This window comes from Phyllobates terribilis, unplaced genomic scaffold (genome assembly GCF_046119375.1).
Source record: "Phyllobates terribilis strain yellow unplaced genomic scaffold, ASM4611937v1 Scaffold_10__3_contigs__length_209671492, whole genome shotgun sequence".
Taxonomy (NCBI): Eukaryota; Metazoa; Chordata; class Amphibia; order Anura; family Dendrobatidae; genus Phyllobates; species Phyllobates terribilis.
This window is the reverse complement of record NW_027362770.1, coordinates 187,560,600-187,579,241: the sequence shown is the minus strand read 5'-3', so window position 1 is coordinate 187,579,241 and position 18,642 is coordinate 187,560,600. Positions and strand designations below refer to the sequence as shown.

General features: G+C 43.1%; 1 protein-coding gene across 1 annotated transcript; it reads left to right on the top strand.

Annotated features, from left to right (window-relative positions):
• Positions 1-7: 7 nt before the first annotated feature.
• Positions 8-17,010, top strand: LOC141164797 (poly(U)-specific endoribonuclease-A-like). The gene is made up of 7 exons (XM_073650365.1): positions 8-142; positions 5,046-5,145; positions 10,772-10,883; positions 11,449-11,570; positions 12,077-12,189; positions 12,855-13,008; positions 13,094-17,010. Exons 1-7 carry the CDS (start codon positions 132-134, stop codon positions 13,355-13,357), a joined length of 876 nt encoding a protein of 291 aa, XP_073506466.1. The 5' UTR covers positions 8-131; the 3' UTR covers positions 13,358-17,010.
• Positions 17,011-18,642: the final 1,632 nt, after the last annotated feature.

The following is an 18,642-nucleotide window of genomic DNA, read 5'->3' as shown; positions in this document are numbered from 1 at the left end:
CACGCCCTTGTCTCCGCTATAGGTGGGCGGGGCCAGGCCTTGCGCTGTGATTGGCTCATCCGGTCTCTTTCATCCGGCGGCTCTGCAGTATTTTGTCTGAAGCGACCGGAGACCGGAGGACGGAGCTCGTCATGGCCGCCAGGTGAGAGCCAGCCCGGGGCAGAGCGCCCCCTATAGCCGACCTGGTGGAGCATCCTGGGAGCCACAACACTACTACTCCCAGCATGCAGAGCCACAAGCTGGAGACCCTGCGCTCCAGTAATCATTTCCTATGGGTATTGATTGCAAGCTTTTGGGGCAACTATGAGGCCACTTAAAGGGGTGACTGTCACTTTAAAATAAACTTTCCATCTGTCAGAAGTTTTGATCATTGGAGTCCAGAAGCTGAGACCCCCCCCCCCCCACCCCCATCCCATCCCCTGACCTCTTTCCTGGACCCCAATACTTGGGTCGCGCTCCTCTGCATCTACACGGATCATCACCTCTGAATTAAAGGGCTAGAGAAACGCCCCTTTAAATTCGGACATCACAGAAAATCATTATTTGGGGTGAGACCCCCGAGATCTTCTAACAAGGGGGCCGCATTTCCTTCCTCTTAGGTTAGTCTATGCCTTTATTAACGGTAAAGGTCTCCGGCAGCCTCATAAGCGCAGCCGTGTGGGGGACAATAATGGGGTCCACAGCCGTCCCGGACACCATTGCTTTGTGTGGACCCGTCGCAGCTCCTGAAGCTCAGGTGAGGACGTCCCTGCAGATTCGCCGTTCCCTTCCCCCAGGAAGTACCAGCATTTACTGCACAGAGCTCCGGACGGACACCGGGGAGGGGCCGATTATTTGGGGTCTGTCCTTGTTTTTGGCCTCTGGAGCAGGGATTGGATGACACCGAAGTAATCCTGTTATTACGTACACCCCGTAATACACCGACCATAACAATGGCCCTTGTGTCCTGTATTAAAGGGGCGCTCCGACCACTTCTGATACTCGCAGGAATCCTTCCTAGGTACCCGGATTTTGTTCCATAGATCACTCCCATCATGCCTCAGGGTGCAGTTTGATATTCCGCTTTCTCATGTGCTCAGTTTTGCCACCTGGTGGTAACAAGTCCAACTACAGCTCAGATCTCTGGAAAGCATCAACCTGATTGGTCACAATGGGAGACTGCACCACTCGTTCATCTACTGCGCCACTTTCCTCTTTGGCATTCGCAGTGTTAATCCATTGGCCGTAGTGCTGGAGACTGAATACACCTTGTCTGGACGTTCTCCAAAACCAGCAGCGCAGCGCCATTGTGCATCATGTGACACGGAAACCGCTGGGGAGGCGAAGGGCAAATCCATAAGAGACTGTCGGGGTTGTCAGATTTAGATTGTGGATCTCTTCTTCACCAAGGACCTACAGCTGGAAGGAGAAGACCCCTGTAAAAAGGAATCCCCCGTCCCTCCACACAGCCATAGCATTGAATGATCAGACTCTGTCAGCCTGTAGTCACCACTAGAGGGAGCTCACTGCATGTGGATTTATGCAACCGCCACTAGGGGGAGCTCACGACATACAGATTTATACACCCACCACTAGGGGGAGCTCACTACATACAGATCTATGCAACCACCACTAGAGGGAGCTCACTACATACAGATTTATACAGCCACCACTAGAGGGAGCTCACTGCATACAGATTTATACAGCCACCACTAGAGGGAGCTCACTGCATACAGATTTATACAGCCACCACTAGGGAGAGCTCACTATATACAGATTTATACAGCCACCACTAGAGGGAGCTCACTACATACAGATTTATACAGCCACCACTAGGGAGAGCTCACTATATACAGATTTATACAGCCACCACTAGAGGGAGCTCACTACATACAGATTTATACAGCCACCACTAGGGGGAGCTCACTACATACAGATCTATGCAACCACCACTAGAGGGAGCTCACTACATACAGATTTATACAGCCACCACTAGAGGGAGCTCACTACATACAGATTTATACAGCCACCACTAGAGGGAGCTCACTACATACAGATTTATACAGCCACCACTAGAGGGAGCTCACTACATACAGATTTATACAGCCCCCACTAGAGGGAGCTCACTACATACAGATTTATACAGCCAGCACTAGAGGGAGCTCACTACATATAGATTTATACAACCACCACTAGAGGGAGCTCACTACATACAGATTTATACAGCCACCACTAGAGGGAGCTCACTACATACAGATTTATACAGCCACCACTAGAGGGAGCTCACTACATATAGATTTATACAGCCACCACTAGAGGGAGCTCACTACATACAGATTTATACAGCCACCACTAGAGGGAGCTCACTACATACAGATTTATACAGCCACCACTAGAGGGAGCTCACTACATACAGATTTATACAGCCCCCACTAGAGGGAGCTCACTACATACAGATTTATACAGCCACCACTAGAGGGAGCTCACTACATACAGATTATACAGCCACCACTAGAGGGAGCTCACTACATACAGATTTATACAGCCACCACTAGAGGGAGCTCACTACATACAGATTTATACAGCCACCACTAGAGGGGGCCTCATGTCTTTCCACACCCAGCAGGGCTTGTTTCTCTGGGTTTGATGATTTTCTCGTTCCCCTTTCTCCCATGGGTCATAGACGTCACCTGCAGAGATTAGATGGAACCAGTTTTGTGTATTTATATTTCCTGGTGCCTGAGCAGTTTGGATGCAGCCGGTGCAGAGAGGTGCGCAGCAGCTGAGGATACTGGATGTGTGGGTGGCTGCGGTTTTGTGGTCTAATGCCGCTCCCATGTTGTCTCTAGTAACAGTGCCCACCCTGATCCTTCCTGTCATATGTTCAGTCACTTAGAAAGTCAGTCTGGTAGATTTTGTTTTTACTTCTTAAAGGAGAATGTTTTATTCAATTGTGATATGGCTCCTATGACAACACTTCCTGTCTCTGTGTTGCAGCAGACTCTGGGGACACTGGCCGCAGACACCAGACAAATCTCTTTTTCATTGTATTTGACCTTGCCTAGAAATGTAGAAGCTGGACTGTAGCTAGTTGTTATAAGGCCAAGTGTCCCTATGATAACACTGAATGGGCGATGTATTATTACCTTTTTGGATTGTAATTTATTCTTGTTCAACCTGAAGGCGTTTCCTCTCCCGTATCTGCCCCTGCACCGCTTTACTGGTGGTTTTTGCCTGTTCGGCAGAGTTTTCTGTTAGGATAAACCCAATTCAGACTGTGAACTCCGATAACCCAGCAGCTTCTCATAAAGGCCGGATCATGGTCGCCGCCGGGTCACGTCAGCAGTTTGGCCTCCAGTCCTTTGTCAGATCCGTCCTCTCGTAGCCTCCGCTCTTTGTCAGTTAATCCGTATCATCTCCCGGCTGTCGCCCCTCACTCCAGGTTTTTTTCCTACATTCCCCCTTTCCTTTCTCTTGACCCAGGTCCTCATAATCCGACTTCCATGTGCCCCACATTTACCCCTCTTACTATATGTCCAGTTTTTTTCCTTCCGTTTCTAGAATTCATCTTCGCCCCAGTCATTTCCTCTACCCTTTTAAAAATTCTCTTCAAATTTTCCTCTATTTCCATCTTTTTCTTTACCTTCTCCACAGTCCTCCACTCCTTCTTCCTCCGCCGCACTTCTCCTCTCCCTTTTTTCCCCTCCGCCGCGCTTCTCGTCTCCCTTTTTCCCCTCCGCCGCGCTTCTCGTCTCCCTTTTTCCCCTCCGCCGCGCTTCTCGTCTCCCTTTTTCCCCTCCGCCGCGCTTCTCGTCTCCCTTTTTCCCCTCCGCCGCGCTTCTCGTCTCCCTTTTGCCCCTCCGCCGCGCTTCTCGTCTCCCTTTTGCCCCTCCTCCTCTCCCCCCTTTTTCCCCTCCGCCGCGCTCCTCCTCCTCTCCCCCCTTTTTCCCCTCCACCGCGCTTCTCGTCTCCCTTTTTCCCCTCCGCAGCGCTCCTCCTCCTTTCCCTTTTTCCCCTCCGCCGTGCTCCTCCTCCTCCCTCCTCTTTTTCCCCTCCGCCGCGCTCCTCCTCCTCCCTCCTCTTTTTCCCCTCCGCCGCGCTCCTCCTCCTCCCTCCTCTTTTTCCCCTCCGCCGCGCTCCTCCTCCTCCCTCCTCTTTTTCCCCTCCGCTGCACTCCTCCTCCTCCCTCCTCTTTTTCTCCTCCTCCTCCCTCCTCTTTTTCTCCTCCTCCTCCTCCGCCGCGTTCCTCCCTCCTCCGTCACTGGCTATTGTCACAGGAAGCTCGGGTCCATATAAAAAATGTCGCCGCCTGTATTATTCTGGTCTGATTTACAGAGCGCGCTGTTGCCTGCTCAGCATTCGTCCTGTATGCACACAGGACACAGAGGGATAGAAACATACGGGGTCATTAGACTTAGTACAGGGGTCTCGCCCTCAATGCAGATTTTTGTTCCCTTCCTTACGTTGTAGGATCCGGACTCTACATCAGACATGTTGCGTCCTTGTGACGGCTGCTTTGGTCTCGACGCGTCAGGATGGAGTCACTTCTGCCATCTGTATCCCTCTACGATGGGGTCATACAAAGGGAATGTAATAGAAGAAATCCCGCTTATGCAGCAACTTTACTGTAAGCGTCAGGCAGCGTCAGCGCGAATCCCCCGCTATATACATCTGTCAAAAAAAACGTTAGACTGTTATCTCCACTGAGCAGGACTGTTCCTCCGACACCCCCCCCCCCCAACGCGCGTCCCCATTGTTCTCATTTATCTTATCATTCACATACATGAGATCTTTGACTTGTCTGCGACCAATAATAAGGGACAGAGAACCTGATGACAACGGTAATGATTTCACTTTAAGTATTAATTAATGTTAATCTGCACCGAAAGTGAGAAACAAAGAAAGGTGACAACACCGACAATAAGGAAACATAATAAAGTTCTCAAAACTCCTCCCGTAAAAAACACATAAAAACGTCCCGGATGGAAATAATAGTTGTGTCCCATCAGTTCTGTTCAACCAGAGCGAGATTCAATCAACTTCTGAATAATTTCTGTTCTTCACAGAGGAAACCTGAATCATGAGCTGTCCAAACTGTACAATGAGCTCTGGGACGCCGACGTGAATCGTATGTGTCCTGGAAAAGATTACCGCATCTCCCTGCAGGTAAATATAACTACTATAATACTGCCCCCTATGTACAAGAATATAACTACTATAATACTGCCTCTATGTACAAGAATATAACTACTATAATACTGCTCCTATGTACAGGAATATAACTATTATAATACTGCCCCCTATGTACAAGAGTATAACTACTATAATACTGCTCCTATGGACAGGAATATAACTACTATAATACTGCTCCTATGTACAAGAATATAACTACTATAATACTGCTACCTATGTACAAGAATATAACTACTATAATACTGCCCCTATGTACAAGAATATAGCTACTATAATACTGCCCCTGTGTACAAGAATATAACTACTATAATACTGCCCCCTATGTACAAGAATATAACTACTAAAATACTGCCCCCTATGTACAGGAATATAACTGCTATAATACTGCCCCTATGTACAAGAATATAACCGCTATAATACTGCCCCTATGTACAAGAATATATCTACTATAATACTGCTCCTATGTACAAGAATATAACTACTATAATACTGCCCCCTATTTACAAGAATATAACTACTATAATACTGCCCCTATGTACAGGAATATAACTACTATAATACTGCCCCTATGTACAAGAATATAACTACTATAATACTGCTCCTATGTACAAGAATATAACTACTATAATACTGCCCCCTATGTACAGGAATATAACTACTATAATACTGCTCTCTATGTACAAGAATATAACTACTATAATACTGCTCTCTATGTACAAGAACATAACTACTATAATACTGCTATTATGTACAAGAATATAACTACTATAATACTGCCCCCTATGTACAAGAATATAACTACTATAATACTGCTCTCTATGTACAAGAACATAACTACTATAATACTGCCCCTATGTACAAGAATATAACTACTATAATACTGCCCCCTATGTACAAGAATATAACTACTATAATACTGCTCTCTATGTACAAGAACATAACTACTATAATACTGCTATTATGTACAAGAATATAACTACTATAATACTGCCCCCTATGTACAAGAATATAACTACTATAATACTGCTCCTATGTACAAGAATATAACTACTATAATACTGCCCCCTATGTACAGGAATATAACTACTATAATACTGCTCTCTATGTACAAGAATATAACTACTATAATACTGCTCTCTATGTACAAGAATATAACTACTATAATACTGCCCCTATGTACACGAATATAACTACTATAATACTGCTCTCTATGTACAAGAATATAACTACTATAATACTGCTCTCTATGTACAAGAATATAACTACTATAATACTGCTCTCTATGTACAAGAATATAACTACTATAATACTGCTATTATGTACAAGAATATAACTACTATAATACTGCCCCCTATGTACAAGAATATAACTACTATAATACTGCTATTATGTACAAGAATATAACTACTATAATACTGCCCCCTATGTACAAGAATATAACCGCTATAATACTGCCCCTATGTACAAGAATATATCTACTATAATACTGCTCCTATGTACAAGAATATAACTACTATAATACTGCCCCCTATTTACAAGAATATAACTACTATAATACTGCTCCCTATGTACAAGAATATAACTACTATAATACTGCCCCTATGTACAAGAATATAACTACTATAATACTGCCCCTATGTACAGGAATATAACTACTATAATACTGCCCCTATGTACAAGAATATAACTACTATAATACTGCCCCTATGTACAAGAATATAACTACTATAATACTGCTCCTATGTACAAGAATATAACTACTATAATACTGCCCCCTATGTACAGGAATATAACTACTATAATACTGCTCTCTATGTACAAGAATATAACTACTATAATACTGCTCTCTATGTACAAGAACATAACTACTATAATACTGCTATTATGTACAAGAATATAACTACTATAATACTGCCCCCTATGTACAGGAATATAACTACTATAATACTGCTTCCTATGTACAAGAATATAACTACTATAATACTGCTCCTATGTACAAGAATATAACTACTATAATACTGCCCCTATGTACAGGAATATAACTACTATAATACTGCCCCTATGTACAAGAATATAACTACTATAATACTGCTCCTATGTACAAGAATATAACTACTATAATACTGCCCCCTATGTACAGGAATATAACTACTATAATACTGCTCTCTATGTACAAGAATATAACTACTATAATACTGCTCTCTATGTACAAGAACATAACTACTATAATACTGCTATTATGTACAAGAATATAACTACTATAATACTGCCCCCTATGTACAAGAATATAACTACTATAATACTGCTCTCTATGTACAAGAACATAACTACTATAATACTGCCCCTATGTACAAGAATATAACTACTATAATACTGCCCCCTATGTACAAGAATATAACTACTATAATACTGCTCTCTATGTACAAGAACATAACTACTATAATACTGCTATTATGTACAAGAATATAACTACTATAATACTGCCCCCTATGTACAAGAATATAACTACTATAATACTGCTCCTATGTACAAGAATATAACTACTATAATACTGCCCCCTATGTACAGGAATATAACTACTATAATACTGCTCTCTATGTACAAGAATATAACTACTATAATACTGCTCTCTATGTACAAGAATATAACTACTATAATACTGCCCCTATGTACACGAATATAACTACTATAATACTGCCCCCTATGTACACGAATATAACTACTATAATACTGCTATTATGTACAAGAATATAACTACTATAATACTGCCCCCTATGTACAAGAATATAACTACTATAATACTGCTCCTATGTACAAGAATATAACTACTATAATACTGCCCCCTATGTACAGGAATATAACTACTATAATACTGCTCTCTATGTACAAGAATATAACTACTATAATACTGCTCCTATGTACAAGAATATAACTACTATAATACTGCTCCTATGTACAAGAATATAACTACTATAATACTGCTCCTATATACAAGAATATAACTACTATAATACTGCTCCTATGTACAAGAATATAACTACTATAATACTGCTCCTATATACAAGAATATAACTACTATAATACTGCTCCTATATACAAGAATATAACTACTATAATACTGCTCCCTATGTACAAGAATATAACTACTATAATACTGCTCCTATATACAAGAATATAACTACTATAATACTGCTCCCTATGTACAAGAATATAACTACTATAATACTGCTCCTATGTACAAGAATATAACTACTATAATACTGCTCCTATGTACAAGAATATAACTACTATAATACTGCCCCTATGTGCAAGAATATAACTACTATAATACTGCCCCTATGTGCAAGAATATAACTACTATAATACTGCTCCTATGTACAAGAATATAGCTACTATAATACTGCTCCTATGTACAAGAATATAACTACTATAATACTGCTCCTATGTACAAGAATATAACTACTATAATACTGCCCCTATGTGCAAGAATATAACTACTATAATACTGCTCCTATGTACAAGAATATAGCTACTATAATACTGCCCCCTATGTACAAGAATATAACTACTATAATACTGCCCCTGTGTACAAGAATATAACTACTATAATACTGCCCCCTATGTACAAGAATATAACTACTATAATACTGCTCCTATGTACAAGAATATAACTACTATAATACTGCCCCTATGTGCAAGAATATAACTACTATAATACTGCTCCTATGTGCAAGAATATAGCTACTATAATACTGCTCCTATGTGCAAGAATATAACTACTATAATACTGCTCCTATGTACAAGAATATAGCTACTATAATACTGCCCCTGTGTACAAGAATATAACTACTATAATACTGCCCCTGTGTACAAGAATATAACTACTATAATACTGCCGCCTATGTACAAGAATATAACTACTATAATACTGCCCCTATGTACAAGAATATAACTACTATAATACTGCTCCTATGTACAAGAATATAGCTACTATAATACTGCCCCCTATGTACAAGAACATTACTATAATACTGCCCCCTATGTACAAGAATATAGCTACTATAATACTGCCCCTGTGTACAAGAATATAACTACTATAATACTGCCCCTGTGTACAAGAATATAACTACTATAATACTGCCGCCTATGTACAAGAATATAACTACTATAATACTGCCCCCTATGTACAAGAATATAACTACTATAATACTGCTCCTATGTACAAGAATATAGCTACTATAATACTGCCCCCTATGTACAAGAACATTACTATAATACTGCCCCCTATGTACAAGAATATAACTACTATAATACTGCCCCCTATGTACAGGAATATAACTACTATAATACTGCCCCCTATGTACAAGAATATAGCTACTATAATACTGCTCTCTATGTACAAGAATATAACTACTATAATACTGTCCCCTATGTACAAGAATATAACTACTATAATACTGCCCCTATGTATAAGAATATAACTACTATAATACTGCCCCCTATGTACAAGAATATAACTACTATAATACTGCCCCCTATGTACAAGAACATAACTACTATAATACTGCCCCCTATGTACAAGAATATAACTACTATAATACTGCCCCCTATGTACAAGAATATAACTACTATAATACTGCCTCCTATGTACAAGAATATAACTACTATAATACTGCCTCCTATGTACAAGAATATAACTACTATAATACTGCCCCCTATGTACAGGAATATAACTACTATAATACTGCCTCCTATGTACAGGAATATAACTACTATAATACTGCCTCCTATGTACAGGAATATAACTACTATAATACTGCCCCCTATGTATAAGAATATAACTACTATAATACTGCCCCTATGTGCAAGAATATAACTACTATAATACTGCCCCTATGTACAAGAATATAACTACTATAATACTGCCCCCTATGTACAAGAATATAACTACTATAATACTGCCCCCTATGTACAGGAATATAACTACTATAATACTGCCCCCTATGTACAGGAATATAACTACTATAATACTGCCCCCTATGTACAAGAATATAACTACTATAATACTGCCCCCTATGTACAGGAATATAACTACTATAATACTGCCTCCTATGTACAAGAATATAACTACTATAATACTGCCCCCTATGTACAAGAATATAACTACTATAATACTGCCCCCTATGTACAAGAATATAACTACTATAATACTGCCCCTATGTACAAGAATATAACTACTATAATACTGCCCCCTATGTACAAGAATATAACTACTATAATACTGCCCCCTATGTACAAGAATATAACTGCTATAATACTGCCCCCTATGTACAAGAATATAACTACTATAATACTGCCCCCTATGTACAAGAATATAACTACTATAATACTGCCCCCTATGTACAGGAATATAACTACTATAATACCGCCCCCTATGTGCAGTAATATCGCTGGTATAATACCGCCCCCTATGTGCTGTAATATCGCTGGTATAATACCGCCCCCTATGTGCAGTAATATCGCTGGTATATTTCTTCCTGTGATGTCGGGATGGTTCCTTTTGCCTCTCATCTGCCGCCCTCCGTCCCCCGCTCTGTAGGGTAAGGCCGGGTATGTACCCGCTGGCAGTCACCAGGCCAGAGACAGCGCTCATTTCCCGCTCTTCAAATTTGTCAATGAGGAGAAGCTGAAAAGCATAAAGACCTTTGCAGGTAAGAGACGGGACGTTATAGTTATAATTTAGCTGTGGACGTCTCAGAGCTGCAGGTTCGTTACTGAGCAGGTTTTTGTACAAACAGAAACTCTTTCCTACAGAACTTAAGCAAACAAAACTCTGGGATTTTGGATAAGACGACTCCCGGACTGTGAGAAGCCTCTGAGTGTCGTTCATATCTCCTCCTCCTCGCAGTTATTAAGATCTTGGGTTTTTATTATACTCTAGTCACATCCAAAGCTGCATTCACAATCCTGCTTGCTGTGTGGTTCAAGGCATGTACAGAGATCATTCACTAATCCCAAAACTTACTTGTGCATGAACGTCTCTTTTATCAGCTTTGTAAGTCCATTAACCGAAAAGTTCCTCATTCTTTTCCTTTCCATAGTTTGAAGTGATACTTCCCCTTTAAATTTTATTTCTCAGCTCCTCCTCCTGGACATATCATTTCTGAGCTCCGCCTCCTGGACATATCATCCAATCAGATCCTGCCTTATTACCATTAATTGGGGTCTCCACTATAAATAATGTCTGCTCCTCTCATCCCCCCCCCCCCCATGTAGCCTTCATTTCCCTTCTCGACAACTACGAGATGTCCACTGGGGTGGCCGAAGTTGTGACCTCGGAAGAAATCGCGGAAATGAACCGGTTCCTTGACGCCATCCTGGAAACTAAAGTGATGAAGGTGATGTCAATCCCCCCCCCACCCTCCAAAATATTTATTATATAATGATTAATCTTTATATCACACTGGACCTGCTCTGCGGAGGTGGAGCTAACCATGAGGAGGTGGAGCTCACCCTGAAGGGAGGAGACAACCTTGAAGAGGTGGAACCAACCCTGGGGAGATGGAACTCACTATGAGGAGGTGGCAGGGGAAATAATCCTGAGGAGGTGGGGTTTACCTTGAGGGGAGGGACTAATTTTAGGAGGTGCAATTTAAAACAAGGGGCAACCCTGAGGAGGTAAAGCTAACCCTAAAGGGTGGAGTCAATTTAGAAGAGGTCCTGTTAACCTTGATGGGAGGACCCTACCTTAGAACCAAACATAATGGAGCTAACACAGGTACGGAGCTACCCCTGAGGAGGTGGTGTTATCCTTGATGGGAGGAGATTACTTCAGGAACTAAACATACCGGTAAGTGGAGCTAACCCTGAGGAGGTGGCGTTAACCGTTCGTGTTTGGTTACAGGTCGCTCATGAATATCTGGTCAGGAAAAAATGGTCAAAACTGAATGTGAAAGACTTCAAATCTCAGTTGTACAACATCTGGTTCCAGCTCTACAGCCGGGAGCCGGGCAAGGGGTGAGTACAGAGAGTTTCCTCCTATAAAAGCGGAAGCACATTCTCAAAAAAATAAGACCAATACCTTGTAGAAATCCCTGAACTCCCCTGATTTTGCCGCTCTTTTCCGTTTTGCTCTATGTCGCTGCATTGCAGAGATATTCACATTTGTTTCTTCTGGAGCGCAGCATGTGAAATCTCTGCTTTCAGCACAATCAGACGTTTCTTCAGAGTCTTCTCTGGGGGCGTGTGCTTTCATCCCTCCAATCCCAGCTCAGCAGCTGATCTAGCCTTCTGCCAATCGCAGCTCAGCAGCATCTGAGACAGAGTGGGAGGGGTGAAAGCGCACACGCCCCCAGAGAAGACTCTGATGAAACGACGAGTTGTGCTGAAAGCAGAGATTTCACATAGTGCGCTCCAGAACAAACAAATGTGAATATCTCGACAAAGGAGCGACACAGAGCAAAACGGAAAAGAGCGGCAGAATCAGAGGAGCTTGGGGATTTCTACAAGATAGTTAATCAAAAAATAAGTTAAGTGAAAGATTTTCATTAAATCTACTGCAAAAGTTTTTTACCTTAGCATTTTTGCAAAAAAAAAAGTCAGCAGGTCCCCCTCCGTCCTGGTCGGTTATATGGACTAATGTGGTTATATGGACTAATGATGGGGGTTGTTCACTTTTGCAGCCCGGATTCCTGCGGCTTTGAGCATGTGTTTGTGGGGGAGTCAAAGCGCGGCCAGGAGATCATGGGGCTCCACAATTGGGTCCAGTTCTACCTCCAGGAGAAGAGGAACAACGTCGACTACAAGGGATTTGTGGGCCGTCAGCACAAGAGCCGGGTAAGAACTGGAGTCTTTGGAGCCCTATAGACATATCCAAATATTAGTCCTGGGGGCCATTCTGACGTCTCTCCTCCCCCCGCAGCCCGATGAAGACGACCAGGTGTTGAATCTGCAGTTCAGCTGGAAGGACATGGTGAAGCCGGTGGGAAGCAGCTTCATCGGGGTCAGCCCGGAGTTTGAGGTCGCTGTCTACACCATAGTCTTCCTCATGTCCCAGGAGAAGACCACCAAAGAGATCGTCCGGGTGGAGGAGTACGAACTGCAGGTGGTGGTCAATCGTCACGGGCGCTACATCGGCACCGCGTATCCCGTCCTGCTGAGCAGCAACAACCCCGACTTATACTGACCCCCGAGTGCCCCCCTAATCCAAGTGCGGCATGAGAAGGGCTTCAGCTTTCTACTAGACTTTATGTAGCAGTTCTTCACCACTTTTGAGATTTCTTCTTGCTGTCGGTGAACGGAAACCTTCATCGAACAAGTATAACCGCGCGGCTGAGGCTGTAACAAACCCTCAGCTGTGAGAAGGTCGAAGTTTGTACAAGTTTTCCACCTCCAGTAACAAACAGGAATATTCCCATTGACTGACAGCAAGCGGAGATCTTGAAGTCTATTAAAAGTTGCAGGATTTCTCGTTGTGCTTTGTTTACATAAGACTGGACGATCCCTTTAATTCAGTGTAGCAAAATCAGCAATTAAAGGGGTTCTCCAGGATTGTAGCGTCCTCCATTTCCCATTCTCTGCATTTCAGATTCCGTCTTCTTAGGAGACAAATTACCAAAGATTATTTCATGAGTCTAAAAAATGTGATTTTTTTTTTTTTTTTTTTTTAAATTTTATTTAATATGCGGCGTCCATATGACAACACTTCCTGCCCCTGGGCTTTGGGAGCTCCGTTATTAAAGAAAAATAAGGACCACTTCATAGACCCAGAACTATTGCTAGGTATTCACACAGACAAAAAGTAATGTCACATACATATTATAATGCCAATCCACATTCATAATACCGCCATGCAGCGCATGTTCATAGTGCCGCTATACCACACACATTTTTGCTAATTTATTAAAAAAGAAAAACTGAAATATCACATGGTCATAAGTATTCAGACCCTTTGTTCAGTATTGAGTAGAAGCCCCCTTTTGAGCTAGTACAGCCATGAGTCTTCTTGGGAATGATGCAACAAGTTTTTCACACTGGATTTGGGGATCCTCTGCCATTCTTCCTTGCAGATCCTCTCCAGTTCCGTCAGGTTGGATGGTGAACGTTGGTGGACAGCCATTTTCAGGTCTCTCCAGAGATGCTCAATTGGGTTTAGGTCAGGGCTCTGGCTGGGCCAGTCAAGAATGGTCAGAGTTGTTCTGAAGCCACTCCTTTGTTATTTTAGCTGTGTGCTTAGGGTCATTGTCTTGTTGGAAGGTGAACCTTCGTCCAAGTCTGAGGTCCAGAGCACTCTGGAAGAGGTTTTCATCCAGGATATCTCTGTACTTGGCCGCATTCATGTTTCCTTCAATTGCAACCAGTCGTCCTGTCCCTGCAGCTGAAAAACACCCCAATAGCATGATGCTGCCACCACCATGTTTCACTGTTGGGATTGTACTGGGCAGGTGATGAGCAGTGCCTGGTTTTCTCCACACATACCGCTTAGAATTATTCATCTCATCAGACCAGAGAATCTTATTTCTCATAGTCTGTGAGTCCTTCATGTGTTTTTGAGCAAACTCTATGCGGGCTTTCATATGTCTTGCACTGAGGAGAGGCTTCCGTCAGGCCACTCTGCCATAAAGGCCCGACTGGTGGAGGGCTGCAGTGATAGTTGACTTTGTGGAACTTTTTCCCATCTCCCTACTGCATCTCTGGAGCTCAGCCACAGTGATCTTGGGGTTCTTCTTTACCTCTCTCACCAAGGCTCTTCTCCCACGATTGCTCAGTTTGGCTGGACGGCCAGGTCTAGGAAGACTTCTGGTGGTCCCAAACTTCTTCCATTTAAGGATTATGGAGGCCACTGTGCTCTTAGGAACCTTGAGTAATGCAGAAATTCTTTTGTAACCGTGGCCAGATCTGTGCCTTGCCACAATTCTGTCTCTGAGCTCCTTGGGCAGTTCCTTTGAGCTCATGATTCTCATTTGGTCTGACATGCACAGTGAGCTGTGAGGTCTTATATAGACAGGTGTGTGCCTTTCCAAATCAAGTCCTATCAGTTTAATTAAACACAGCTGGACTCCAATGAAGGAGTAGAACCATCTCAAGGAGGAGCACAAGGAAATGGACAGCATGTGACTTAAATATGAGTGTCTGAGCAAAGGGTCTGAATACTTATGACCATGTGATATTTCAGTTTTTCTTTTCAAATAAATTTGCAAAAATTTCTACATTTCTGTTTTTTTCAGTCAAGATGGGGTGCAGAGTGTACATTAATGAGAAAAAAAATGAACTTTTTAGAATTTACCAAATGGCTGCAATGAAACAAAGAGTGAAAAATGTAAAGGGGTCTGAATACTTTCCGCACCCACTGTATGTGCCACACATATATAATTATACTCTACACACAGTATATTCACATTACACACACATTCATACCAATGACATATATATATATATATACTAGATGGTGGCCCGATTCTAATGCATCAGGTATTCATCGCAGGTGTAAATACAGATTACACAAATGTACATACAAGCACATCGCACTCCTGACTACATGTTACATTATAAACATCACACACATATAAATACACATTATACACACATCCATATTACACATACAAATGACATTTATAGAAATACACATTATGCACATACATATATAATACACTAGCTATTGAGCCCGCTCTACGCCCAGGTGGCGAGCATTTTTATTGGTATATGGTCTCCCCTCCTGGTATTTGTGCTGCCTCCATCCTGTTATGTGCTGCCCTCATCCCTATCCTGGTATGCATGGCACCCCTCACCCCCCCCCAATCCTGGTATGTATGGCCCCCTCAATCCTGGTATGTATGGCCCCCTCATCCCCCTCAATCCTGGTATGTATGGCCCCCTCACCCCCCCCAATCCTGGTATGTATGGCCCCCTCACCCCCCTCAATCCTGGTATGCATGGCACCCCTCACCACCCCCAATCCTGGTATGTATGGCCCCCTCAATCCTGGTATGTGTGGCCCCCTCATCCCTATCCTGGTATGCATGGCCCCCCTCACCCCCCCCAATCCTGGTATGTGTGGCCCCCCTCACCCCCCAATCCTGGTATGTGTGGCCCCCCTCACCCCCCAATCCTGGTATGTGTGGCCTCCTCATCCCCCAATCCTGGTATGTGTGCCCCCTCATCCCCCAATCCTGGTATGTGTGGCCTCCTCATCCCTTTCATGCTGCACACATACAAAAAAAACAAACCCTTCTTTCTTCCCTGTGCTCCAGCGCTGCTGCGTCCTGTTCTGCCGGAAGCCGGGGGAGGAGTGAGGTGCTGGAGTACGCGCTTGCCCATACCGCACTGTCCGGCGCCATTTTGCTGAAGACACACTGCAAATATGTCTTCATTACAATGGCGCCGGATAGCGCTATGCGCATGTGCCGATTCCGACGGCGCATTCATCTCCCGGCTACCAGCCCGAAGACACAGCGTGGTCTCCCGGATAGGTGAGTGGTTAGGGGTCCGGAGATCGCGGTATGCGTTCAGTGCAATATAAAATATATAGAATTTACACCCATACATAGATTACACACGTGCGCTTATTACACACATAACAAATGCCACGTGTGTAACGTAAAGGGACTCAGGAGAAGGAGAGGAGCCACTCTCTGTACTTCTCACTGGTTACTGTACGTCCCTATGATAACACTGAACGGCCGGATCACAGGGGCAGGGAGTGTTGCCATGTGTACGCTGCTGATTTCTCTTTGTGACACCAGAGCTTCCATCTTGTGCCTTTTTCTTGCAAATGTTTGTAATTTCTCATGTCGTCATTCATTTCAAGTTAATAAAATCCATGAGACTTTGTATCAGAAATGAACACTGGAGGGCGCTGTTCCTTTTCATCAAAGTATCTTGACCTCCATGGAAGGTTATACATTCAAAACCTGTATCTACAATGTTTGTTATTGATTATGAGGTGCAAAATAGTCACATTAGTGAACACAAAACAGTAACTGGAAGATGTGATATTACTACAGGCCACTAGAGGTCACTGCAGAAAACAGATTGAGTGTTATATCAACATTGACCACTAGCTGTTATCTCACCTGTGCCCACTAGAAGTCACTGCAGACCATAGTTGGTGTTATACCACCACTGACCACTAGAGGCCACTGTAGATGAAGGATTGTTATATCATTATTGTCCACTAGAGATCACTTTAGACCAATAATGGAGGAGATTTAGGTCACCTATGTTCACTAGAGTTTACAGCAGACCATGGATGGAGTGTAATACGACCAAAGGCCTCTAGAGGTCACTGCAGACAGTAGATGAAGAAGTGTTTGTTATACTACCACTGACCATTACGGGTCACTACAGCCCATAGATGAAGTGTTAAACCACCACTGGCCGCTATAGTTTACTTGTAGTGGACTGAAGAGGTGCTGCACTTATTGCTGCCACTAGAGGTCACTGCTGATAGTGGATTGAAGTGGTGCTGCACTATTACTGCCACTAGAGGTCACTGCAGACCGTGGATTGAAGCGATGCTACACTTATTGCTACCACTAGAGGTCACTGCAGTGGATTAAAGGGGTGCTGAATTCACTCACCACTAGATGTCACTACAGACAGTGAAGTGGTATTGCACTTATTGCTACCACTAGAGGTCACTGCAGACAGTGGATTGAAGTGATGCTACACTTCTTGCTGCCACTAGAGGTCACTGCATACAGTGGATTGGATTGGTGCTACACTTCTTGCTGCCACTAGAGGTCACTGCAGACAGTGGATTGGAGTGGTGCTACAGTTCTTGCTGCCAGTAGAGGTCACTGCAGACAGTGGATTGAAGCGATGCTACACTTATTACTACCACTAGAGGTCACTGCAGACAGTGAATTGAAGTGGTGCTGCACTTATTGCTGCCACTAGAGGTCACTGCAGACTAGATTGATGTGGTGCTGCACTCACTCGCCACTAGTTGTCACTACAGACAGTGAAGTGGTGCTACACTAATGCTGCCACTAGAGGTCACTGAGTGGATATTTTAGGAATCCTTTGTGTAAAATGTCTTAATCTGTGAATTATTTTGTTTCCTATGTGACTTTAATAACATTTATTTCTTTACGTCGCGTTTTCTTTTTATCGTTTCGGACACGCCGGTGCGCGACATGTTGTCCTCTATATTCACAAGAAGTCCTGGAAAAGTTGGGTGACGTCTATCATGGCTTCACATTGCAGCTCCAGTAGGGGGCAGTCATCTAATGTTTTCCCGGCTCCTTGATGGTGAATCTTCCGGGGACGATCCCTCTGGAGTAGACTTCCTGTCCTAGAGGAGATAAGCGGCGCCCGCATCCTTTGCACGTCTCGCGGCCGCGCTCATTAGTCTTTATCTTTATAGATTTCTGGTTCAAACAATAGAATTTACAATATCCTAAAAATTTTTACTGCGTCTTAAGCTGCGGGCGACATTGTGGGAATTTACGTCCCATGACCGCCCTTTGA